This window comes from Coturnix japonica, chromosome 1 (genome assembly GCF_001577835.2).
Source record: "Coturnix japonica isolate 7356 chromosome 1, Coturnix japonica 2.1, whole genome shotgun sequence".
Taxonomy (NCBI): domain Eukaryota; kingdom Metazoa; phylum Chordata; class Aves; order Galliformes; family Phasianidae; genus Coturnix; species Coturnix japonica.
The window spans coordinates 96,180,519-96,206,818 of NC_029516.1; the positions used below are offsets into that span (position 1 = coordinate 96,180,519).

Consider the following 26,300-nt stretch of genomic DNA (forward strand, 5'->3'; position numbering starts at 1 on the left):
ATACTGTACAGGGGTGAAACAGTTCACTTGCTCTTATCATTTGTTGTTGGGTAACACTGTACTAAAGGGAAACATGTAAGGCACACAGAAAACGACAAAAACAATTTGAACAATTAAATGAATTTAGCCAGAAAACAGAAGCTTCAGAGAAAAGATTCTCAATGCATTTTAGAGAAGCCTGAATAGAAATCCTAGGTTCACACCCTCCTCAAATTTTAATATAAATATCTTCTGATTTTCATTGCACATCCAGTTTAGTACTCCCTGCATTCTAATGTGGCTATTTTCAAATTACAGTGGAGATTACACTTACATTATTCAGACAGTTTCACTGTATGACAGCATCTTGAAAGCAGAGATTCAGCATTACTTATAGATTACTTTTCTTGCCTTTCAATAGACATTTTTAATATCTGATACTGGTTTTTCGAAGGAAAAAAGCAAAGATGCAATATTGTCCTTCTTTTGATAAATTCCTTGTTGAGTTCTGAAAAGAGCTTATTGAGTCTGAGGTTTTTAAATAGTGAGTCGTATTTATGGTTATTTAGTTTTTTGGTTTAATTTCCCCATTTGACCATATTAACAATGACAAAGATTAATAATTACGCCATTCTGTTTATTAGTGAAAACAAACAAATGGGCACTTTGCATAGCATGGAAAACATTTTGAGGATTGCTCAACAGTGAGTGTCTTTCCAATTGCTTTCTGACCTCCCAGTAGCGTCTTAGGCTTATCCAAAGCCACTGAGGCAAATGGGAATGTTTCTGATGTCTTCACTAGGACTTGGATCTGATCCAAACCAAACGGGTATTACAGTTCAGTCATAAAATGTGTCAGAGTCCAACTATCGCATGAGCTTGTCTTCAATAATTAACATGCTTTCTCTTTTCCCCAAGTGCCCGTATCGAACAGGAGATACAACCAAGATGCTCTTGCCGACAATTTCACAAGTTGCACAGCTCCCATGGCAGGCAGCAGATACAAAGAAGAGATTTATGATTCCAGCATCTTGAAACCCAACAAAATAGAAAACAGGATTCAGACACCTCACCATCTCATTAAAGAAGAAAACAAGCTAGCTTTTAACAGAGACCTACAAGAAAAAATGAGCATTAATGAAAGTTCTTTTTCAAACTCAGTTGCTAACTCCTTGCTGCCAAAATCAGAATGTTTCCAGTCTAAAGCTTTAGGGCAATTAAGTCATCTCCTACCTGTGCCCGCAGTGTATGAACAAACAAGACGGATTTGTATGAAGGAACCCAAATATGGGCATATTAGTCACCATGCTACAAGCCTAAATGAACTGGACAGTGATGAGAGAATGACTGTAAAGCTTGATCACGACTCTGAGAGTGAGCACGTGATGGATGTAAGACCCTCTGGACAAGTTCCATTTGTGCTTCTAAATTATCATCATGTTTTAGCCAAACATGGCACTTTTCAAACTTCTTCATGTACAGCAACGGGACACGTAGGAGAAAATTATGGATACAATTCTGAGGAAGTAAATACGTTTATGTACAAAAACCAAAGCCCCTCGTCAGCCTCTTCTCCAGAAACCCACAAGGAAACAACACTACCCCATTATATTGGAACTTCTGTAATAATAGCCAACGGAAGGTGACAGTAGTAGAAGAGTATTTACATTTAACTATGAAGCCAAACAGTAATGATTTCCAAAACGCATGAGAAAACATGGTTACATTTACTGAGCACAGCTGAAGGTCAATGAGGGACAGACTTGTGTGTTCCTGGCAAGACATGTGTGACAGTACCTTCAAGGTGAGGAATAAAAGAATACATCTCGCTTCAGTGCTTTGTTGGCAAAGCTTGAGCTCTGGTGCCAGTGAGAAGATTTGTTGCAGATCTTATTTTTGTTATTTTATAGTGTGCAACAAGATTAAATGATAAGTGTTATATGCAGAGGTTTATATGAAGAACATTTTTTCCCTTAACCCTTCCCTCTCAAAACACATTCAAGATGATTATTTTGTTTCCTTTTGTTTTGTTATCATTATCATAAACTATACACTCTAGTTTAGGTATTTTTGACAAAGTGTGAAACCCTACATCAGCAACCCGCCTGTCTGTTACACGTCCCGACAAATGAACTTTGTTTAAAGAGTGGTGATTTTTAGTATCCGTAATACAGTTGTACTAACCAAACAGGACTCAGTTTGGAACACGCTTATTTATTACTTATTCACACGTGGGTTGGTTTTTTGTTTTTTGTTTTTTTGGTTTTTTTTTCAGTATTCAGAAATTTTTACCAACACCATTTAATCTTAACAAGTGAATGGTATCATGAAAAATTAATACATAAAAAGGTATGTATTAAAAGGTTACAGGTCTTGTCACTGTGAATTGGCACAAATCGCACAGCAGGAGCTAAAGATGTTCCCCAGTAAAAACACTGTAATAAGGAAAAGAAACTTCTAAAAAGTGTTTTCTGCTCAATATTTTGGGGTAAGGCCGTGTTGTTAATCAAACCAGGTAGTCAAAATAACATCTTAATCTTAGCACCAGAAATGTTCTTTTATTGTCAAGGGAATCATGAGCACTTAAGCATGATTTCAAAATTATTTGTAGCCTTCTGAATTTGGAAAAGTTCAGCTTTTAACACACTGGACTTCCTTAAGTATAAATCTCATCGTCAACACAAAGTTAAGATTCGTTATTTGACCGATTCACTCACTTCACCAATTATGTCAATGGACAATCTGAGTAAGAAAAGCCCAAAGTCATTGCACACCCACAAGAAGTGAGATTACACTGGAAGCAGAGCAGGGCACCTCAGCGTTTTGAAGTGAACGCTTTGCACACATCCCAGTTAGTCCAATGAACTAGCAAGGAGAACGTAAACGCCATACATTTAAATTTTGTCCAGCCTAGTATGAATAGATTCCCTCTTTTTTTAACTTCTCCATAAACTTTGCAAACCAGGAAATAAGGAGACATATGGATCTGTGAATGTTTCACTGAGAAGTCTATCTAGTTTGTCTTTCCATCACTTCCCCAAACAGTCTTCATGTGCTTTTGACAAATCAGTGAATGCTCCCCATGTAATAGGTGTAAATACTAGCACTGAAGGCTGCTGTAGCTCTGAGTCAGCTGTATTTAGCCCTGTTTCTTCAACCAATTCAAGTCTACATTTTAGAAGCTTTCTCCCTCTTCTTAGATGTTCTAGAAAGCGACCTTTGCTACAGAAAATGCTTACCTGGCTTGTGCAATATGGAAAAATACTCGCTCATGGATTGCACCTTGTCAGAGGAAAATGTAATGAAATACACACTCTTTTAATTACATGCCCTCCATCTTCTACGTGCAGCAAAAATAATCAGTCACCTCTTTGTATGTATGAATATTTATTGCTGTGAGTAAACAAAAATACTTCTAACACATCTGAAAATAATTTTCAGTATTTTTATTGCTTTTGATTAAAAGTTAAACAGAGAAAGCTTTGTTACGAAGTTGAATTCATGTTCACTTGGAAATTCAGTCGTCTGACTTCATTTACTAAAAAACGTATGAAAGATATCTTTCATGATAAATATGATCAGAAGTACCGGATCTGTCGCTACCAGAACACCGACTTTTTAGCAACAACATAAAATGAGCAAAACTAAACCGACACCTTCAGTTTGATTGCACTCCTTCGTTCTTCTCGAGCTGGAGAATGCTGGCAAAGCCATAGAAAAGTTGTGTGTGACTGTTACTATCATTCTGATGTTATGAATTGCCGAGGCATGAGCTGGCTTTACAGTGGCTTTCTTTAATGGCTTTCTCAGTCAGCGTTGGTAATGAATGCACCCAACTTCTTAAAAGGTACAACGATGGTAAGAATTGCATGTTAATTTTCTTAAATTAAAGCCATGCCCTATTAAGGAGAAACTGACATTGTCTGCATCATTAAAAAGAAACCTGATGCACAAACTCATTCATACTGCATGTCTCCCAATACCTCATTAGTGGCATTGCTGCACACAAAGTCAATCTGCTGTATTTTCCTGTTCTCCTAAGTATTTCTCATTACAAAAATATGTTTTCAGGATCACATAAATTAGGCTTCAGTTAAAAAACCTCCACTGATATTTTTCATTAAAATACCACAAAATATTTTTCCAGCCTCTACCTTGTTATTCACACTTTCAGGCTTTATTCAACAATCCCAAGTAAAGGAGGTGTTCCATCACCCTCCCACAGATGTTTTACAGTATATGAGATTCAGATACATGAATTTCCCTGTTAGGAAATAACGACTCAATTACGCATTCACATCTGATAATGCATCGTAGATTTAAGAAAAGATCTGTGACTGAAAAAGCAAATGTGTGAAACAATTTTCCTGCCCTTCTGAAGTAGAAACAGCAACTGCATATTCATAGCTGGAATGTGAGCAAATTATATCAAGAGAAAAATACAAGTTCAGACATTGACCTTCAGTCAGTTAAACTACAGACGTTCATAGTACATTACAGCTGCAGAATGCGATGCGGCCACTGAGGGTGGCAATGCTTCTAGTAATTGGAAAAAAAATATGTCACAGAAGTGGAGTGGGAATAGGGATACATTAGAAAATATGCCTGCATTTCTCTCTACTGTACATACGTGAGCTAATATAGATACTTCTATAAGAGATGCCTCTATCGTGCTACTTGACAGGATTGTACATCTCGGGGGAGGGCAGGCCTACAGCCTACAGCAAGTGCATGTGGAATGGAAGAGAGAAAGAGAGCTGAGAGGGGGAATATTTTACCAAAACCTAAGGTTGAAAACATTACTCCCATATTGATGTCTCAAAAGTTTTGCTCCTATTAATGGAAACCGTGCAATGTAAATAAGGTGGTACGGGAACAGACTTCTCTCCAGTTGACAGTAGTCATGTCATTTCTAAAGGGCATTGCAATAACTTAATGAAATTGAGTACATTGGGTTACAGGTGTAAAATTTGAGCATATCTCACTGAGATAAAGCAGAAAGGCTGTTTTTCTGAATGCGATACCTCACGGAATATCAATCAGAACTTGTCTCTAAAAACCACAAAACATAACAAAGGATTTTTTCAACGTTTCAGTCATACTTCAAAATTAACACAGAAATAATTTTACTATTTTGTTTTTTGTTTTTTGTTTTTTTTTTCCTGAACATTAAGTTTTGCTTTTTTTTAATATGAGCTATTTGGCAAATGTAGGAGAAAAAGCACGCAAACCAAACAATCTATGCTCAGAATTATATATGTATTCCCTGAAAGTGTAAAGCATTTTTGCTTATTTATTATGTAAAACAAAACTGTTAAAATGATAATAAAGTCCTGTAGCCAAAGGAAAAGTGGGTTTGGTTTCTTTTTCACCACAAAACACAGGGCTTCACATCGTATATTGGAAAATTTATTTCAATTCAACATTTATTTTGACTTTTAATGTCTAACAAAATACAAGGATTAGACGCATCCAATTTAAGCTGCATTGCATTCTAAAGAAAGTGTCCTGGAGAACTGAAAATAACACAGAATCTCTAATGAAACACTCTAATGCAGGATATTCAAATACAGCACCAGTTCACAATTCTTCCCTGCAGTTCTTCTAATCAATTGATTGCAACATGATGACACTCCGCTGCATGCCACCATTTTTTGACCTCTGTTCTTGCCTCAGTCCAGATTTAATTTCTTTGCTGTCTGATCAGTGCTGTGCATCACTGCCACATCTTACGCATGCAAATGGCTTTATCAGGGCATTTCCCCCTAGGAATCCGTGTTTTTTGTGTTTGCAGCACAAATCTTTGCCATAACAGCTATTAAGCTGTACTTCAGAAAACATTTGTATAGCAATTGTCTATTCCAAAGCAGTTGCAAAGAGTAATTTTTTAGACTTGTGAAGTCTTGTAGCTGCATCGGAAAAAACAAAGAACTAATTAAACAAACAAACAAGTAAAACAGTTAAATAGAAGCATAAAGAATTAAATACCCCAATATTATTTCTATACAATAGCCCTTGAAACACATCATATTTGCTGAACAGATTTTTAAAAAGCTCTGAAATCTTATAAAACCTTCAATAGAAGTGAGATGCATTGCTTGAACTCTGACATGTAAAGTATGTTATCCCTTTTTCAAATCTTTGGAAACAGCACTGGTTCTGCAGGGACACAACCCGCGTATTTGTTCTGAATGCAGACAGGCGGGCAATACGCCCAGCTTGCCCTGCAGAAGTCTCCCTGCCGACAAACAACCTCTACAGATATTTTCACAATGTGTGATGAAAAAAGGTGTAACAGTCTGAGAGAGAAAAAAAAGGAAGTCACAGAAATATGGACACCTTAACAAATGTTTTTTGAAAGCACTTCATCAAGGTATCACATCAGCCTCACAACAGATGAAATGTTCTACATTTGAATAACATTAAACAGTTTCAGTGCATTACTTCTGAGTCCAGAGATACCCGAGTTTCTCCATGCCACACAACACCACATTTGTCTGTTTTATGTAAAGAACGATATTAAACATCATTTCCATAGAAAAATATTGCAGTTTTCAGAATGCAACAGGTTTGCCATAAAAAGAGTACGACCAGTGGTTGTGATTCCCAGATACCTGGGGATGAGTGTGGTATAGGAAGGTTCATGAGCTTTCCTGACAGTAACAGCTGAATGAATGAATAAGGTCTGAATGACCTTATTCCAGTGTTCTCTGTTTGTAGCACGAATTTTCTTTGTGAAGTTCTTTGATTTTTCTGAAAGAAAGGTCAGGTCTGTAACAAACACTTCATCCAACTCAAGGTCATTTCCTCAAGACAGCAGGGAGCTGTAGACGCACACGAAGAGGCCACTAAAAAGTAGAGGCAAAGTAGTATCCCCACATCACCTACCAATGCTCGGACAAATCCACAGCTGATGGTTCTCACTTCCAGAAAGGAAGTTCAGTGCTAAGCTTCTTCCCAAACTTGTTTTGGAATAATCTTAAAATGCAAAGCAAGAATAAAACACGCTTTTCATTACAAAGAATGAAGACAGCCAAATTGGAATGATAGCAATCATGAAACACTGTAGCATTTTACTATTGAAAATACATCTGCTTTCTGCTCAGCACTTATTCAGCTACGTGAAGTTTTTCAAGTACTCCATTCTGCCCTTCCTACAGGACTGAGCTTTATCTCTTTCCCTATTGTCCTTTCACAGTCCCTGTACCTAAGAGTAGGGAAGAGCATGATGTAAAGTAACAATGTGTGGCCTGGTCATTTCAAGTAATCTCTACAGCCACTCATCTATCTGAAACAGAAGTGTTATCGACTGTGCTTCCTATTGGCAAGCTCTACTGTAACAAAACAGACGCTTCAAGATACAGATCTAAAGTTTCTTAGAATTCTATAGTCAAAAACCAGTAACAGAACTACGCTTTCCACAGCTAGGAAGGAAAAGGTAGAAAAGAAGTAAAAAAACATGAAGTTTTGTGTATACACAGACACATACTACACATGTGTATATATGAATGGGATCTTTAAAAACCTTTATTAACTCAGATTTACATATCATTTTATTATAATATGAATCAATGCTTGATTTTGAAATAAAGGCAGTTGCCAAAAATTAACAGCCCAAAGCAGTTTTGAAAGCATCTGGGGGGAAAATCTAAGAATTGATGATCTTGTGCATCATTTTAGCTAGGCAAATAAACAGCTGTCTATGCTCCCCTGTACAACTGTAGGAAATACTGGTGTACAGCCTAGTTTGACACCGATCACAAGGAGAAACAAAACAGCAGGGGACAGCCAACCAGGCACACACACTGATATATTGCGATATGGAGCGTAAAATCCCAAGTGTGAGAGGGACGACTTAATTTCTAGCACTTGCTGCCAAGCTACCTAAAACTTAATATGTGAGGATTACTGTAAATTACCATTGCAGACTAGCTTCTTTGCTTTAAGACTTCTTGGCTTTGTAACTGAAACAATCTACTAACAAGTCCAGATTGTTTATGAGGTGAACTTTAACCTAAAAAACCCATTTCTGGCTGGTAGACAGAAGTGCTTTGTGGAAACCAATCTGGCTGATCCAACTTTAGTAGGGACAAGGTACACAATAAGCGGTGCTGCCTACTTGAGGAAATGAAGCCGGCCACATCACACCTGTGATAAAATTCTTATTTGAGAGAACCATTTGAAGTGCTCTGGGGCCAGACAAAATCCAAAGTCATCTGGCACAGGAGAGAAACCCAATAAGCTGCCTATCACACAGGAGCTACCGCACGCCTACCTCTCAATGCTTTCCAATCAGATCAAGCTGTTACACCTAACCCAGAACCATGTGGCCAACCCCAAAAGCAAGCTACCTCCTAGTCAGCAGATGTTAAACCTCCTGTTTTCAGTGGTTAGCAGAAAAAACAAAAGCCTACCTTGGGAAAGGGATTGGAGCAAACAGAAGCAATGGAGGAGAATTTGGACACAAATAACTGAACATTTTATCATCTCCAGGAGAGTGGTTGAAGCAGGGATCTTAAGACTGGGACATCATCTTCTCTGATTCGCTTAACTTCATCACTGTTATACTAGAATTACTGTTACTCCTCAAACCTGTATAAGGGTATTGAAATCATAAACTATACTAGTCATGACTCCCAGTGGGCTATTCTTGCACTTTCAGAACACTGATTTAAAGGAGACATGAGATGATTCACTTAGATCTAATTGGCTAAGAAGAGCAGGCTAAAAATAAATTGGCTTAACCAATCATAATTCTTAAGAGTTGATGGAAGACTCCAAAAACTCAAGGCAACCGTGACAAGTTGCATACCCGTAACCAAAGCATGGTATGTAAACTGTTGTGTGGGTTCACATGGAGAAGAACCAAGTCAGCAAAGCTCTACTTTTGCAGAAACTCAGAAATTCTGAGTAATTCAGAAACACAAGATGAGCTCTTCCAGATGATTCCACTGCAGACAGTGCAAAAACCAGAATCTAGCTAATACAACATAGTAAAAATGTAAATATTGTACTTCACTGTACTAAAGCACAGTAAAAACCCAGACACCTGAAAACCTGAAAAAAATATTTAGCCACTTAAGTTTCTCAAACACAGTGAGTAATTGAAGAAAAAATTCTGTTAATTGCACAGTATTCCATTGAAATCAGAGTCCGTTAAGAGAATAGATTCTTACGAAGAATGGCAACATAGATGAGTTTTTAAGACAATACAGAAGAATAAATGGCTTCATCAAAAAGATAATTATCTCTTCTTAAACTGTTGAAGTTACCCTTCTCAAAGAACAAAGATATCAGAAACAGGAAGAAGAGAACCAACCAACCAAACCATCAAATGCCCTTCCCACTTCTATGCGAGTTTAACTGCATGGAATTGAATAGTAAAGAACCTTCTTTTGTGCTGTGAACTCTAAGAACTATCAATGCTTTGGGATTATGAGGTTTTTCAGCATGTCGAAAGAGTTGCCGTCAGGATGCACAGACTCTACACCTTTGCCTTCTTCATGAACTTGAAGGAATCCATAATCATCAATCCCAACTATCCACGCCAGCGGACCCTCCTCATTGTGGAGACGAACCTGCTTACCACTGCAAATAGAGAAAATCAGACAGTTATGAATGAATTGATTGCACAAACAATTGAAAAATAACTTGGAGGACTACTGTCTAGTACAATATTTTTGCTTCTCACTTCTCAGAACCTTTGTAGAGAATGTCTTTCAGCTTTAATTTCTTTCTGTGGAATTAACAGTTAATCCTTTTCTTCTTTCAGTTTTGATAAATGACCAAAAGAACATGAGTACAGCTGCTTCACTGTTAGCTACACAAATCAAAATCATTCTAAACTCCCTTCTTTTTTTTNATACATGCTAAATACCTGGATAGGATCCTATCTAGATAGATATCCTATCCTAGTCCATTGATTTTACTGTTTTTAGTCTTACCTACGGTATCACATCCTGCTTAGGAATGCACTTCAATTATGTCACCAGTTTTAAAGGCAATCTAGTAGAACACTTAAAACAGAAGACAAAACCTCCATGAGTAACCTTTACAAAGAATGTTGGAGAAAAACATTATGCTCACCTGTGTACCCAGTACTTGTAGTAACGAGGAAGAACCCCATTGGGCCCTTTCTCCTGAAAAATATCTATAAGTCTCTCTAGCACAGTTACAGTTCTTGCAATAAGGCAGTCTGCAGTTAAAGCCTTCAGATTTGTCCCCTCTTCCTTGTTAAATTTTGTGATGAGGTCATTGATGCATATGGTGGGGTTGCTGTTATTCACATTAAATCCAAATCCTGAAGAAGACAAACCAAAAGAATAGGGTAGGATCTGTAACTATGAATATTCTGTTACCATCAAAATGCTTGTACTTCATTCACCTAATAGATATCACAGAATCACAGAGTAATCACTGGTAAAATCTCTGAGAATTTTACCAGTATTTCTTCAGCCTTTTACATCTTTAGATCTCCCTACTTGCACAATTACAAATTGCAGTGCAGATTTTATTTGTTTATTGTCCTTAGAAGTGTCTCCTCAAAACAAAAGACTATCCTACCACAAGGTTTAGGTTTAGGAAGACGTTAAGTGGCAACCTGCATAACATCAAAGTGAGAAATTCTTTTACTCACTGTAAGTTGACATCTAACTTAGAGCAAATCATCGATCATACTCTCGTATGTAATTCTCTCTTTACTCATTACTCTCGTATGTAAAGTAATTAAGATTACTTTCTGTTTACTACAGTTAGCTGATTTCATTTTCTGAAAATTAAGCCTTGTTACTCAGCTGAAAAGCCTTGTTTGGTTTGCTATGAAAAACCCAGATGATTAAAGTTTGCTGTGCTGGTCTCCAGTTTGCTTAATCTATTTTACCACAGCATATCCTTTAGAAGCCTCAAGTCTCTCACTGAGATTTCTCCAGCTAGAATAACGTTGGCAGAAAGCCTTTCTGATTTAAATGTGGCTCTTGGGACCTTCTTTGCAGCCTGCTGAAACAGGCTTTGAGGGATGTAAAGAAATATATTGTATTGCCTGTTTATTTTTTTTCTCCTAATAATTTGGATTTTTCTTTCCTCAGATATTTGAGATAAAACACCAGTCCTGTCAATCAAGTTTAGACATCATGCACCTCCATCTGTTGGAAGGCCCAGATGCATTGCTTTGTAAATTTGATGTCAGAGTCTATTCTTATAGGTAGTTAATTTTTATTTACTATGAGGAGAAGGATCTCTTCATCAAAAAGAAGTTTTTGACTTCTAAAAGAATGCATAAAAGAAAGCCACAGTAACATAAATACCAAGATATCAGTCTCACTGAAAGATGGAGAAATGTATTATCAAGAGGAAAACTAACTGGAAAAAATAATGCATTGTGCCAGGAGATCACAACTCAATTATTTAAACTCATATTCAACACAAGAAAATTCAAATATAATACAAGTGAAGAAGAAATGACAACGGTCATTATGATGCAGTTTTTATTGTCAGGCTGCATTATGTGGCCTTTAAGTCCATCTGCAGACTAAGGAAACTCAGGTGTGCAGGTGACATGGACATGAAAAACACGAGATGATGAGCTCAGCTGAAGTAGCATCTGAGAATAAGCCTATTGGCCAGAATGTAGAAAATATTAGGTGTGCAGGCACCTTCTCTTCACCCATGTGAGAAGGGTAAGAAATCATCATTTAGCACTGACCTTGTGGTATGTTGATGTGGTTAACACAACTTTCAATTCAAGGGCAAGAACTGGCTTGAGCACCTATGTCTTGTTCTCCTCTATTCCAAACAGCCATGCCATAGCTGCACAGTGAAGCAGACAGAGTTTCTGCAGGTCAAGCACACTGGCCATCTCTTTCAACCCAATTATATTTGGCTTCCTACAACTGTTCTGAATCTGGCCCTTACACCAATGAAGAATATTCCACAGAACTCCTCTTCCAAAAGTCTTCCAACAAAAAAAAAGTTGTTTTTTTTTTTTTCTCTTTTTTATAAAATATGAACATGAATCATGCCATCTGCAAGGCTTCAAGCATGTAGTGTAGCTGTGTAGATGAACTGTAATTTTGATCATTGTCATCATGGGATACACTTTATTCGTGCTAAATATCAGGTCAGGAAAGAAATCTGCAAGACTACAGGAAGATGATGACCCATCTGGCTTTCGTGTTGTGTAAGACTGATCTTACTTCTACTACTAACACAATAAGTTAGATTACACAAGTCACATACACTGCCATCACTGAAATGATGGAAACAATCCTTGGAGTAGCACATGAAAAGTAACTTTCTATAGACTGCAAAGTTTTAAGATTGAAAGCCGATGAAAATGTATGCTTTTGTTTATACTTCAGATCTATCATCACCAAAATGACACCTATGGACACAGAATGCATACAGTAAGTTTCCATTTAAATTTGAATGTTCTGGTGTTTACAACAAGCAGCTCAATGTGCAAACCTAACCTATAACGTGTAAAGAAATACTTGCTATGATGAACTGTTTTTTTCATCCATTTCTATTTTTCTTACAGAGTATTTCTTCCCAGAGCTCGGGCTCTGGGAAAACATATGGAAGCAGTAAATGGTTGATGGAGCACAGAGAGACTCTTACTGTGTCTCAGCGCAACATTCCATTCTGTACATGCAGATCATCTACAAAATGAGGATGTAAAAATTAAATAGAAAATTTACTGGCTAGACATATACCACAGAAGAAGCTGGTGACTATTTCAACTTTTTTGCTTGTTTGCACCTTAAAATTTAACAGCATCTTGACACAAATGGTGTCAGGTTCACATTTTCTTTGCGGTACATTTTACTTATCTACCATGCTATATTTGAGTATAAAGAAATCATAATCTTGCTTAATCTTTAACACTTGCTAAGGAACTTGCATTCATTTCTTAGACACATTACTACTAACTGTTTTTGGAAACAGACCAGAGTTTACTCTGGCAGGTTTCTAAGCACTTGTGACAGAACTGTTGTTTATTAGGATAAGAATCTTCCTTATCAAATACAGCTAAATATAGCCACAATTAATAGCTTTTTTGGAAGAGGTCTTGCTACCTTATAGGAATTAGCCTTCCAAGCAGATGAACAAAAAGTCTGCCAATCCTTGCCCTGCCCCTCCCAGCCTTTCCAGCTACTTAGCAAATTTGACTCTTTTTGAGAACTTAAGTAAGAGATTAATTAACCAAATAATTAATCTGTTACTGCTTCACTGGTAACATTCCAATTTCTGGAAAGATATCAACAGAAACAAGTTACAAATCAATTTAAAAGGGATGAAAGGAGACATGAAAATATTACTATGTGTACACAGCTCTTCTCCTAATCTAAAAGGCATGTCATTAACTTATTCTTACGGGTCAGGTTGCAAAAAAAAAAAAAAAAAAAAAAAAAAAAAAAAAAAAAAAAAAAAAAAAGAATTAGCACATTCTATTACTTCTGCAATGCATCAAGGAGGACATTTTGCCTTCCTCTTGTAATGCTCTTTCTCTGAACCCCACTGCACTAGGCCAGATGCTTGCATTTACATTTTCCTTGTCAAGCATATGGAATTATTAAGATGTACAAAAATATTTACTTATGTGCTTTCTTTTGATTGAACGTTGTACTTCATTTCAGTATGCTTGCTGTCACTACTTATTCTCATCATTTGAACTAATAAAGACATTAGCAACAAATTCCTTTAGGAAAAAAGAAAGAAGTCTGAAAATAGACATTTACCAATAAGTATATGAAATGTTGTTTCAATAAGTGTAGAGGTTACCAGAACTCCACCAAGCTTCATAAGATCACTGTAATAAATATCATTTGGCCATTTTACTCGCAGGTCAATATCCTATAGAAACAAAAACATACACATTTAGAAACACCTTGTTCTCTAACACCTATTACAAGAGCGTGGTTCATTTATCACTCCATATTCTACATTTTCTGTACCTCTTTGCCAAACTGAATGTGATAGTATCAGCTCTTCATAATAAGAACCTTTTCAGGTGTTCCACAAATGATACTGAACCAGCCACAGTAATGTGGTTACATATTTTACTAAGGAGGTTGGTAGCTCTCAGAGAAAATTTTCTATTAAGTTAAGAAAGTAAGGTAGGTAATAATGGATTAGAGCAACCAAAAGGAGGACAAGCAGTACTAGAGATTTATCATGAGTTTTTACAGAATTCACTTATTTGATTCATTAGGCCCTAGGATTTAAAGGATATGTTAAAGAAAGATGCAAAGTTTGTCAACACACAAAACTACAGATAAAGTGCAAGTGATGAGAGTAAATTCACAGTAACATCAATGCTAGACTTGGGGGTCTTTACATGAACCAGGCAAGGAGACAATGCCACTTTGAACTTCAGAAAGGAAATTTAGCAGACATGAGAAATTCCAGTTCACAGCTACGTAAATACTTCAGTAACGTCCTTAATACATTCACGCTTTCGGCAGCTATGCTCAAGCAACACCACAGAGATGGAAACACAAACTGTGCTGTATGACACCATTCCAGTGCAATAGAGAAGTTTTTGTTGAAACTACAGAACTGAACTGAACCTTGCACTGGCTACTTAAACACAAAAAGAAAGCATATGTGCTTCCTGTAGTTTGAAAAACTGCATATGACCATATCCCAAGAGGCAAATTATGGGAGGTGCTCCAGGACTACAAGAGTCACATTCCCTCCTATTGTAGATTATGAAATCCCTTTACAGGATGTGTGAAAACTGCACCTGGGTTCATGTCCACTTTTCTGACAGATTTAAAGGCCAGATAGGAGTCTATTATACATACATGGACAGGAAATACTAACTGATTTCGCTATCAAAGTGTTCTAAGAGAATATCACCAATTCATATTTGTTATGGAAAGCAACTCTTGACACTGTGAAAGGTTTTATAGAAGGCTCTTGAGACATGCAAAATATGCCACAGTTAAACAGCATTATTAGTGCTAGGAGATCTTCCGACAGTAACCAAAGGAGAGCTCTCTGTTCTTGCTACAAAAGAATGGCAATATGCTCAGTAGATCTTACACAAAGAAAACATACACCTGTAAGACACCACATATCAGCACTGCAACTGAAGTCACTAACAAGCATGAAAAATAACCAAGTCAGTGGTGTATTTTAATGATACAATCTACACAGTAAAAACTTGTTGTTTGCCACAAAACAAGGTTCTGCATAACTACCAATACATCACAGAAATGATGGGAAAGTCACAGTGGGAATGAAGCATGTTCTTAATTTCCTTTGTAGAGAGAAATCTATGCTGTTCTCAGAATGGGAAAGTAAAACACTCTCTGGATATGAGCTTGTTTGAATTTGCAGCACTAACATCTGATAGTAAAACTTACAATTGGAACTGTCATGTTTTCTCAAAAACAGCCCAGAACAAAAGCCTCAATCACTGCCTATTTAGAGCTGCAAACATTCATGACAGAATCCTAAAAACAATGACTGGCTGATAAACTGACACACATGTATTCTATTTCTGCGTATGGAAATCCTGATGTGGATTTTGGGGATAGTAAACCACATTAAATCGTGTTAAAGTAACATTAAGATTCTGACATACGCCCACGGATGTATGGAAATTCAGAGGTAAGAATGAAACTGCTTTTCTAAATTAGCCGACTGTTTTCAGCTGCTGTGGTATGTCTGTTTGTCTGACACTAAGAAAAGCCCTGAGATACTCAAGTCCAAAGGGGAAATTTAAGCTTTGAGTTTCAGATAAATCTTTTGATTTCCTCGCTTTAATGTATTTGAGTCCAAACCCTCAACATTATTTTAACCCATTATCTTGTTTTTGATTTACTGGGGGAAGAGGGGAGGATGGGATGGGACACAACAACAGGATTCAATCCTCCCGATTACCTATACTGGAAGATTTTGTTAATACGTGTTTCTCTACTGTCAAAGAGATTAAGTAGCTTTGCTTTGGTGATATCTATCTACCGGGACAACAGAAAGCCCCCAAGTAAGTTTGGTACCACAACATCTACATTATTAATTCACATTCTATTTATATTAACACTTAGTATGTCAGTCACATTCTTCCTCTAGAATGGAATAAAATACAACAAAAAGACACAGGTAGGCATACAAAAGAAAAACACTTCAATTCCTAAATTAACTCCTTCCCCAGTAAGACTTGGATTTTGTAAAACTAACCCTTGTCCCTTCCATTTTAAATGGTTAAATTATTCACTCCAGACAAAATACTTCATACTGTAAATTTTAGCCTGAAGCATTTTGCTTTTATAGTCAAGTTATGAAGCACTGAAGTTAGAAGGTTTTAATAGAAAGGCTGACAGACCCTAAACTACAGCAAAGCTACTGGGTGCCACTATAATAAAGTTCATGTGTAAATGTGTATAAGTCATTGATTTTCTGTAATATAGGAAACATATGCTTTAGTTAACTACTTCTGTAAAATACCAAAGTTTTATAGTTAGCAAATATTAGGAAATGGTAACATTAAAAAGGAGATATATGAGGTGCTGAAGAAGACTGGTTCTTCATTTTAATACTGATGACAGGACACTTGATTCCCTCTTGAGAGCAATACTCCTAAGTTCTTGACTTAGAAATCAGTTTTCAACCTTAAACAAGAGTTGGAAAAAACCTTTAAAAGGGATAAAGTGACCACTGAAACTGCACTGGCAAAAAAAAACAGAAAAGGATTTGTCAATGTTGTTTTTCCTTCCTCTCACTTCCCCTGCTACTTCAGAACCAAAACAAATTAACTCAATTGTTAGACAAACATAAATGACATTTTCTCTACTGCTGAAGATCGAATCTTGTTTTGTCAGATTATGAGAGAAGTGAGGGTAGTATACTCAGCTCAATAAAAGACAGTATTCATCATATGCATAATAGATTTCTTAAAACATATAAATAATCTAGTATGTATAAAAGTTAAGCTTACTACTGTTGTTCACCACTGAATTAGTGTTGAGTCATTCAATATATAGAAGACATAGCAAAAAACATATTTTAATGAAAATGGAAACAAATTTTGAGATTAATTAAAATGAGATACCTCATATCCTGGTATTGATCTAACCGACTCTACCACAGCCAAGGACACTAGGTGTTGAATAAAAGGAATTCTCTGGCCCAAGTTGGAATGTAGAGGAATTGTGATATGTACAGTGGATAGTGCACAACCAATGGGACTGAGCCAAGCATTTCTGCCACGACCTGGGGAGGAGGAGAAAAAGAATTAACTTCAACAGAAGAAAAAAAACATTAATAAAAACATCACTTTGTTAATGTAGATAACTACATGAAAGAGAGATTCAGCAGTACCCACATGAGAACATACAGTAAGTCCTGTAAAGAAGTTTCTAAACTAATATTGAAAGAAAAATATTTGAAGCGCAAAACTTCTTTAAAAATACGAAAACAAGCAGGTTGTTTAATGTGCATGCTGCTACATGGTTTCACAGAATGTCCTAAATGACTTGTTTCCAATAATTTCTTGGTATTGGGTAACAAACACTTTCCAAATAATATTGCTTAGTTTAAGCAAAGAAGTATCTGTGAAGACATTCTGAGTGTGTCTGCAAATCCATCCATACTGTGAATAATCTTGACACACGCTAGATTTCAGCCAGAAACTTGTTAACCATCTTCATGTAGATCCATGTTTAGAAGAGCTTATTAGCCTGGGCACTGTGCTTTTCCAACAAACTGAAAGTGGCTTTTAAAAAAGTGGTAGCATCTTCCTAGGAAAAAGGCAGAACCTGCTTGTATATGCTTGCAAAAGACTGTGAAAACCCACATGACATTTTAAGACAGTCCTGCAGACTCAACAGAATCTCTGTCTCAGAGCAAGTCAGGAACCAGTCTTGTTCCAGTTAAACCAAAAAGGAGTTCTGATTTGGAAGTCTGACTTGTATTACACTAAATGCATAGTGATGGCAGTTTGCATGACTGCAAAGGCTTTTTGGCAGAAACTAGAAGACCACTAAATCATTTCTGCAAATGCCACCAAACATCCTGAAAATGTTTACTTTGGTCTCTGTTAACTTAGGTTCTGAATTTAAATCCACAATTCAAGAAAGAGAAGAGGACACTGTTATTCGGTAGCTTATTATCAAAAATACTCATAACATATCTTTAGTGCAACTATGTGACATTAAAATGTCCCATTCCCTATGTTAAATATGTACTTATTAGCACTCTGAAGGAAACATACTAACCTTTCCCTTGTGTTTGTCGAACAGCGATTGCTATTAAACCCATCTCCTCAGGCAACTTGAACATTAACCTGTCAATTAAGGAAAAAAAAACCAACCATGCTTATCAGCTGGAACACTAAGCTACATTCACAAAAACTTAGGCTTAAATATCAGGTAATATTTTACATGAATTTGCACTACCATTTATCTGTTTTCAGTTAATATTTATTCTTGACTAAAAAGCATTAGAATATTTTAAAAAGATGAATTGAAAAATTATCATGTAAAACATTACTGTATCTATTACACTGGAAAAAATTATAGCCATAGTTCATTCAAGGTGCCTTCCGATAACACACGTTTTGCATTTCTTCACATTTGCTTGAATTGCTTATTTTTTGTGTGTTGCTATCTTCAGTAAGTGACAACTAGCAATTCTAGACATTTGTTTCTACTTAAAGCAATTCTTTTTTTCATACTACAGAATATAACAGCAGCAGTTTCTGATTATTTAGAAAACCAATATGGTGGCAATAAAGCAGTTTAAAAGATACACTATCCCTTGAGAACTAATTATGATTTAACTACAGTAAATAAATCTACACCTTCTGAGAGCTCTAGAGAACACTGGCTTATTTTAGGCTTGTGTTCTGCTTTTAAAATAGTTTCACTTAAAAGAATACTAACTTTCCTCTGGGGATAAGTAGAAAGTGCACTTTAACACCACCAAATGAGTCAATGCAAGACTTAAAAAAGAAGAAAAAAAAACCTCTACTGTGAGAACTTTGTTCAAGCTGCTTTAAAACAGATCTGAATTGTACTATGATCCTTCTTCGTTTCACATTTTTGGGAAGAGTTATTTAACAGATAAAATAGATATTCAAGATGTTGCCAGCAAGGCAAACCCAGAGAGAGATTAATAGCCTAAAACCCTACTTCTAATATGGGCACAAATATCACGTTGTTCATTCATACAAAAGTGGTCTTGTCTTGGAGATAAGTGCAGCCCAATCCTTCAAAACTATTTTCTCTGAATTTCAGATACACATGAAAAGTGCTTAAAGTTCTGAAATCAAGCATCACTGAATGGAAGGGACCAGCTCCAAGCACAAGCATGTCCCCACTGCTCATCAGACACAAACATTTTGGCAGACATCATGCTAAGGAAGCAGCCATCTGTCCTACTTTGCAGTTTGAAATGGATGTTAGAAACTCAAAGGGCAACATTGATAGCAAGAAGACTCAGAATAGCTTTCAAAGGATTAACTTGCTTTCTTAATGCTCAAAATGGTGCATTATTTGAAGACTCAAATAACACCTGAATTATAAAAGTCGTTACTGATTAGAAATGTTTCTGAACCAAAACTAACAGAAGCCTCGACAGATCCAACAACATTTATCTACAGCACCACAGAATCACTGAGACATCGTCAATAGCAATGGCCAGATCTCTTCGACAATCCCTTTCCATCTTACATGAGTTACAGTATGACACTCCATAACTCTGGACACTACAAATTATTTGTCAAGACTATGATCCCTTATCTACCATCAATATTGAGAAAACACCTCCACTTACACTGGAGAAAATCCTAGGCAGCTCTTTATGCCCATGTGGCTTCAGCACTGTCATCTGGGAACAGCATGATTTCAATTACAACACCAAGTTCATAGCTTCGCAACAAGAAAATATAATTTAAATTTGGAAGCTTAGTTAAGAAGAGATTATAGGCTTTGTCAAAAAACACTGATTTCTGTTTCTTCTCTATTCATACTTGTTTATAAATAGGAAAAAAAAATAAAAGTAATTTGCTGCTATGATTGAAGGAAAATAATCAAAGCAGGAAGAAAAGTATGAATCCAAAACACGGGCTGTAGAACAAAGAGATATGATCAACAGAATGCATGAATGTAGCTATTAGAGGCTTGGCAGCAGGTAACAACTTATTAAACACAGAGACTGAGTTTGTGCTTTTAAGGGTCATGAAGATATTTTTCAAGATGGACACAACATGGGGAAGTTGTTAATGCCCAGACTGATACAGTAAGAGAGAGGGAGATTTATTTTTACTATTTCCTGAGATTGTTCTGGGAATACCATGAAGACTAAGATAGTAAAATAGAGGAAAACAACACAATCCTCACTCAGCTTCGGGGCTTTGTAAATTATGTGCGCTTGCTAGGTTTTTTTTTTTCTGAGAGAAACAACTTGTATTTTCCTTTCCAGAAAGAGAAACTGTACGTGCACTTCTTTGCATTTCGACTTCCCCTCTTTTCTTTCAACTTAATCAGTTGCAGACATAACTATTTCATTTTTTTCTGCAGAGTAACTTAATCACAATGTTCACCACGTTTTTCTCCTAAATTTTTGCCTTTGTGAAATTCTCTGTTCTTTATTCTGTTCTGTAACAAAATTGGTCTATATATTAAGTCAAAAGACCACACAGAAATACAAGAGCTGGAAAACGTGGAACATCTGAAAACAAATTTACCCATCAGGAAAAATATCAAGACAGCACTTATATGGTCACAAATGAGGACACTTGAATTGTATGTAAATTCTTTTTCTCTGCCTTGGCCATTTTTGTGGGATTTTCCAAAATGTAAGCAAAGTGCTTTTGGTATGCAAGAATATTAGGACAGTTGAAATATGAAAACAGATTCTAGCATCATTTTTATGCACCCTGTAACACATAGCACAAGTGCTGTCAAGAGCAATAAACAATACCTAATTACTTTAAAGAAATTTTAAGTCCAAGAATGTATCTGTCTTTATAACTACTCAACACAATGACTTTTCTTCTGACGTGAATGTTATATGGGAATTGAAACCACAGAAACTATGTTTGAATTATGTTAGCAGCCTGACAACTATAAATTTCATTGATGTTGTGGGTTTAAGGTTGAAATTCTCATTAATGCATCCTGCTGTGTTACAGTATTGCAGAGGTATTACAGCAGGCAGCATTACATTCCAGATGTTAAAATACCTGGGCACAAGTGGGTGAGTTATGAACAGATTTCTCCCTTCCCTCCAAGTTTCTGAAAATCCCACTCTCAAATAGCTTGTTTGTAACTACTGTTTACACAGGAAATTATAAAATAACATAAAAACTTTCAATGTTTAGTTGAAAGGAAAATAACGTATCTTTTGATAAGTTTCTCATATTTCTTTGGACAAAAAGGTGGCCTGAATACTAGCTTTACTACTTTATATCCACTGTTTCTGTTCATTACATCCAGTCTGAAAACAAGCAGTGTTGATGCCCACTAGTATTTTTCCTAAACTCTCCATTGCTCTCCATTTCCTCTTCATAGCGCTCAATTGCATAGTTCTGTTTGATGCCAGGCTGTGTGTACTGAAGGGCCAGCCAGAGGGCATGCTGGCCAAGTATAACACATCTTTTGAGTCCACACTGTAGACTTTCTTAGTGTCAGCCTAGATATGAGTCCCTCTTCCCTATCTGGGAGTCTGTTTTCAAGAGAACATGAAAACCTGACAGAATAGCTCAAACATATGCAGTTCTTCTGCAAAGTAGGCAGCAGACTTATTAAGGGCTGGTGGGCCACAATCTGAGCATAAGCCGGCAAGAATGACATCATGGTGGGAGGGAATTTGTTACAGGCCAAAAGGACGAAGGAGAAAAGTCTTTTTGAACAGTTTGAGAACATCTGCCGATGACAGATCCTGACTCCTATAGGAGACTCTAATCTCCCTCATAACTGATAAAATGGAAACAAAGTGTAATGCAAGCCATACAGGTGATTTCTGGAGGGTGCTAAAGGCAAGCTCTTAATATAAATGTCAGGTCCATTGCTGGACAGCCAGCAATGCAGCCCCACAGGATTGTAAGCTGTTAACATTACTATGATTTTTAGTGATATTTGTCATGAGTTGACGATGCGTAGCTCAAGTATGGACAGTGTAGGTGACAAGGAATGCTGTGTTATTTTGTAAAATAAGTTAGCACATTCACTGTAGAAGAAATATCCAGAATACTTGTGTGGTGCTGACAAATTTTGTAATTTTCAACATCTCAAAAATTCACATTAGTATAATTTGTAACATGTGATATGTTTTTATTTAGCTTTGATTAGTATTATTAGTTCAATTAGTTTTTAATTAGTATTTGATTAGTGTTTTTGGGAGTACATACAACAACTCTTTTCAAGGATGAAGCACAGGAACAAAAAAAATCTTTGATGAACACCTTGAGAACTCACTAAGAATTGCAACCACTTCCATAGAACCAGACATTGATGCATTAATTTCACAGAAGTCAAATATCCCAGTGGCTTAATACTTTTAAAATATTTTAATTAAAAATATATTTTAAAAAGAAGCTTTGTTACTTACATATTTTAACTGTATGATAGATGTTATATACAGCCCAAGACAACAACTCTTCAGCCAACTCAACCCAGACAAACCAAAAGGTGTGACGCCCATATGTTAGATTATCTACTCCTTGGTCTGCTACAAACAAGGGAGAGCTAGTCGTGAAGTGATAATCTGTGGCAGCCTTGGATGTAGCAACTATGATCCAATGCTGTTCAAGATTCTGACAGGAATAAGGAAGGTAACAGTACAAATCCTAGATTTCACAAGAGGAAAATTCAGTTTATGCAGAGATCTGGTAAGTGCAATCTTAATGAGAACATCTCAATCCAGACTTTCAGGGATCCCTTCCATCCTCAATGATTCTTTGATTCCAGGAAATATACAGAAACCTCGTATCCTTAGTATTTCTATCTATCCTTAATATGCAGTTGAGATTAGTCAGCAACTTGCCACTACCTACTAACTACAGAATCAGCATTTTATCCCAAAAGCTGTTCACTGGAATTGCCTATCCCAAATATTATCCTAGATTAAAAAAATTTTCATACTCTCTTACTAACCTTAATTAACAGCTAACCTTATCCATCTTCCACTTTCCATTCAGCATTTTATACGTGACCAGGTGCAATACACAGTCCCCAAATAGCTTGACTCACACAGCTGAGACAGGTAGAAGAACACCTAAACTGTTAATCCTCATGACGCTTATTTAAATGATAGGAAACATACTGCCCTGTGCTGTTTTAACTTTGCCTATATCCAGCTGGCAAAATATGTGCCAGTGTACACTATTACATGAATGCACTCTTCTGTTCTATTGCAAAAATTCATAGCATTTTTCACGTTATAGTGGATTTCCCTGTAGCAATGTTAGTACAGAAAGGACCATTTAGTATCAAATTCTCTTTGAACTCTTTATATATATTAATATCCTATATTCCCATGAAAAAGCATAAGTAATTGCAATGTCCTAGACTTGTGGAAAAGCAAAAAAGTACTGGCACACTGAAATGCTAGTTTCTTCTACTTCATAGAAATAAAGACTACAAAAAAAAAAAAACAAAAAAAAAGAAAAGTCCTGTATTTGTCCTGATATTTTCAGCAAGGAATAATCTACTGAATGTCACAGACTGGCAACTTATATATACTATATACTTGGAAAGCATAGTTTAAACAAAATTACAGTAAATAGGAAGATTGTTAGTAGGGCATGTAAGCCATGTGAGCTATTTTTCAGCTGGATCACTGCTCTAATCTGGCTCATCATAAATGAATACTGCTGTTGGCAAAAGGGAAGTAAAAGTAAAAAAGCCAGTGGGTAGAAGGGAAGACCAAACCACCTCTTCTTTACCACATATGTATTTCTGCTTGTTTTAAATTACCATATTACAGCTTCAGAATAGTACATGCTTTGCATTTGGAATCAAGCTTGTTGAGCAGACAGGGTAAAACTACCTATAAAAGTTCTTTTTTTTTTTCCTGCTTACTGCATTTTTCAGCTGCTAATTTTCTTGCTTTTCTATTTTTATACCAGATATTTCATAATTAATCCTCCGTATATGTTTATAGGCTTTTTCACTTACAATATATATATATATATGAAAAAGAGAATTTTAAAACACAGTACCATACAGCCAAAGGTGTCAGGAAACATACCCAAATAAGAAAGGACTCCAAAAAATTGGTTTGCCAACAAAATGCCAGTAAAATTTGAAACCTGGGTTCAGACACACTGGTAATGTTCCAAAACTCAAAACTTAAAGAACTTCTTTATTCAGTAAATCAGCTTCTCTGTGAATATCATCAAGACCACAAAGTTACAGTAAAGGAGGGAGTTTCCAAGGGAGATGTGAGAAGAGTCTAGGAGTTTAAGTTGTTTCAATTTTTAATTTGAAAAGCAAACACTCCCACCATTTTCAACTTACTTTTCCTTTAAAAATTAACCTTTTCAATTCATGACCTTTCTGTATTTGAAAAAGCTACCTGAAGCATACTGAAAATTTAACACTGAATAAATGGAAATGAAACAGATTTCACTAAAAAAAATGAACTCCAGTGCCAAGATCTAAGAACAGAACAGTTGCTGGAATGCAGTGAGACACATTTATCTTAACATTTCAAGAACAGAATCTTCAGAGCAGTATAAAAGGTTACAAACATATTGACCAAAACCAGACTGATGTTTTCTTGTCCAAGGTAAAGCACAGTACAGATGGTATAAAAATTTTAAACACAGAGATCAAGTCAGCTTGCTGTTATGTCACTTTTATCAGTAGCTTCATCATGTTAGATAAGAGTATACAAGCTAGGTCACTAAGAGGGAAATCTTAAAGTAACCCAATACAGCACAGCACGAAATAGAAGCATTTCAATAAGGAAGTACATTTATTTTAAGCAGGCATTGACCCTTAATAACTTACAGCATGAAGACACTCAAACACTGGGATCCCAAAAGTAATCAGTAGCAATTCGGAATTTATACAGTTTTATTTGAAGTAACCTTTCAGATTAAAAAACAAAACAAAACAAAACAAACAACAACAACAAAAAAACCAGAGAACTTTTTTGCACAGACAGCAACTTAAACTTTGCATTCTAGCCAAATTCTAGTCTGGGTAATAACATTTCCTTATGAAAATTTGGGAAGACAGTCCTTCATTTCCTGTCTTAAATCATACATGGCATTAAATATTGCCATGTTCCATCAGAAAAGTGGATGAAGTTACTCCCAAGTAGCCAGCCAGATACTTACAGTGAACACAGAACTAAAGACATAGGGCATATAATGCAAATTAAAAAAAGTATTCAAAAGAATTCCATTTGAGCAGAAACTACCTGGTTGCCCTCTCCAGATCCTCCCCAGAGGTTTTCAGTGCACACAGGAAAAAATTAAAGCATTCCAGGAAAATTAATTTGCTAAATAGTTGTAGAAAGCCTACAAAATTTACTATAATACTTCATTTATACATACAAATTTTCTCCCAATTAGCCTTTTAATTCTAAAGCTATCATCAGAAACAATGATACTCCAAATCAAAGAAGCAAGTTATACTGAAAAGCTCCATATACATTGGAATTTTCTTCTGTGACTTGCTCATGATTCTTTTATATTGTGACTGCAAGATGTTCCATACTCTGCATATAGACCCCGATGTTTTAGAATGGCAAGTTGTCTGTTGTTATAAATCTAGAGATATAGTAAATTTCTGATCTTCCTAATTCAGCACTTGGTGAAAAATATTTTTACTGTTTCTCCTCTTTATGAAGGTATACTCAACAGTATTCAGAAATTAAAACAAGAGATAGCATTCTATTACATTGTTTTACATTTATTTTGATCTATAGATAAGAGCTAGTTTGGGAGAGATCTGTCAGTACCTTAAATATTCTTTCTGAAAAAAAAAAGTTTGACATGAAAAACAACTGAAATTTTAAACAAATTTCTTAATTAGTGTTGATCTCATTGGCCAAAATCAACACAGTCTCAGTCTTAAAATTTTCACGTGCCTCTCATCAGTTATCAATTTTTAAGTTGTTACCAGCTTATGCTGCTTACATATTCTTCTACTGAAGGATAAAAACCATGATTTAGATCAACAGTGTATACAAAAAAAAGTCATACACTTTTGACACCAGTATGGATGATTATCAGCTAGTCTCAAATCAATGTGATTTAAAAATATATGTACAACTTCTTGGAAGTTCTAAACACTTGTTCGTATTTGATTTTTATGATAAGCAATATACTACTGTACAATGTATGTTACAAGCATTGCCGC

The 26,300-nt window shown here is 36.0% G+C and overlaps 2 protein-coding genes across 6 annotated transcripts in view; one reads left to right on the forward strand and one right to left on the reverse strand.

The window, feature by feature from the left end:
* Positions 1 to 5,033, forward strand: part of SIM2 (SIM bHLH transcription factor 2) — a 55,580-nt gene extending 50,547 nt beyond the window's left edge. For 2 of the 3 annotated variants that reach the window (XM_015882309.2, XM_015882318.2), the window contains exon 11: positions 898 to 5,033. In XM_015882309.2, the coding sequence (XP_015737795.1) occupies positions 898 to 1,625 (728 nt within the window). In that variant the 3' untranslated portion in view covers positions 1,626 to 5,033. The remainder of the gene's footprint in view (positions 1 to 897) is intronic. The other variant, XR_004309502.1, reaches the window with a different exon arrangement.
* Positions 5,034 to 5,366: 333 nt separating this feature from the next.
* Positions 5,367 to 26,300, reverse strand: part of HLCS (holocarboxylase synthetase) — a 113,510-nt gene continuing 92,576 nt past the window's right edge. For all 3 annotated transcript variants that reach the window (XM_032448882.1, XM_015882290.2, XM_015882296.2), the window contains 5 exons: positions 18,201 to 18,268; positions 17,036 to 17,196; positions 13,716 to 13,830; positions 10,066 to 10,279; positions 5,367 to 9,567 (listed from right to left, as the gene is read on the reverse strand). In XM_032448882.1, coding sequence (XP_032304773.1) covers positions 9,399 to 9,567; positions 10,066 to 10,279; positions 13,716 to 13,830; positions 17,036 to 17,196; positions 18,201 to 18,268 — 727 coding nt within the window. In that variant the 3' untranslated portion in view covers positions 5,367 to 9,398. The remainder of the gene's footprint in view (positions 9,568 to 10,065; positions 10,280 to 13,715; positions 13,831 to 17,035; positions 17,197 to 18,200; positions 18,269 to 26,300) is intronic.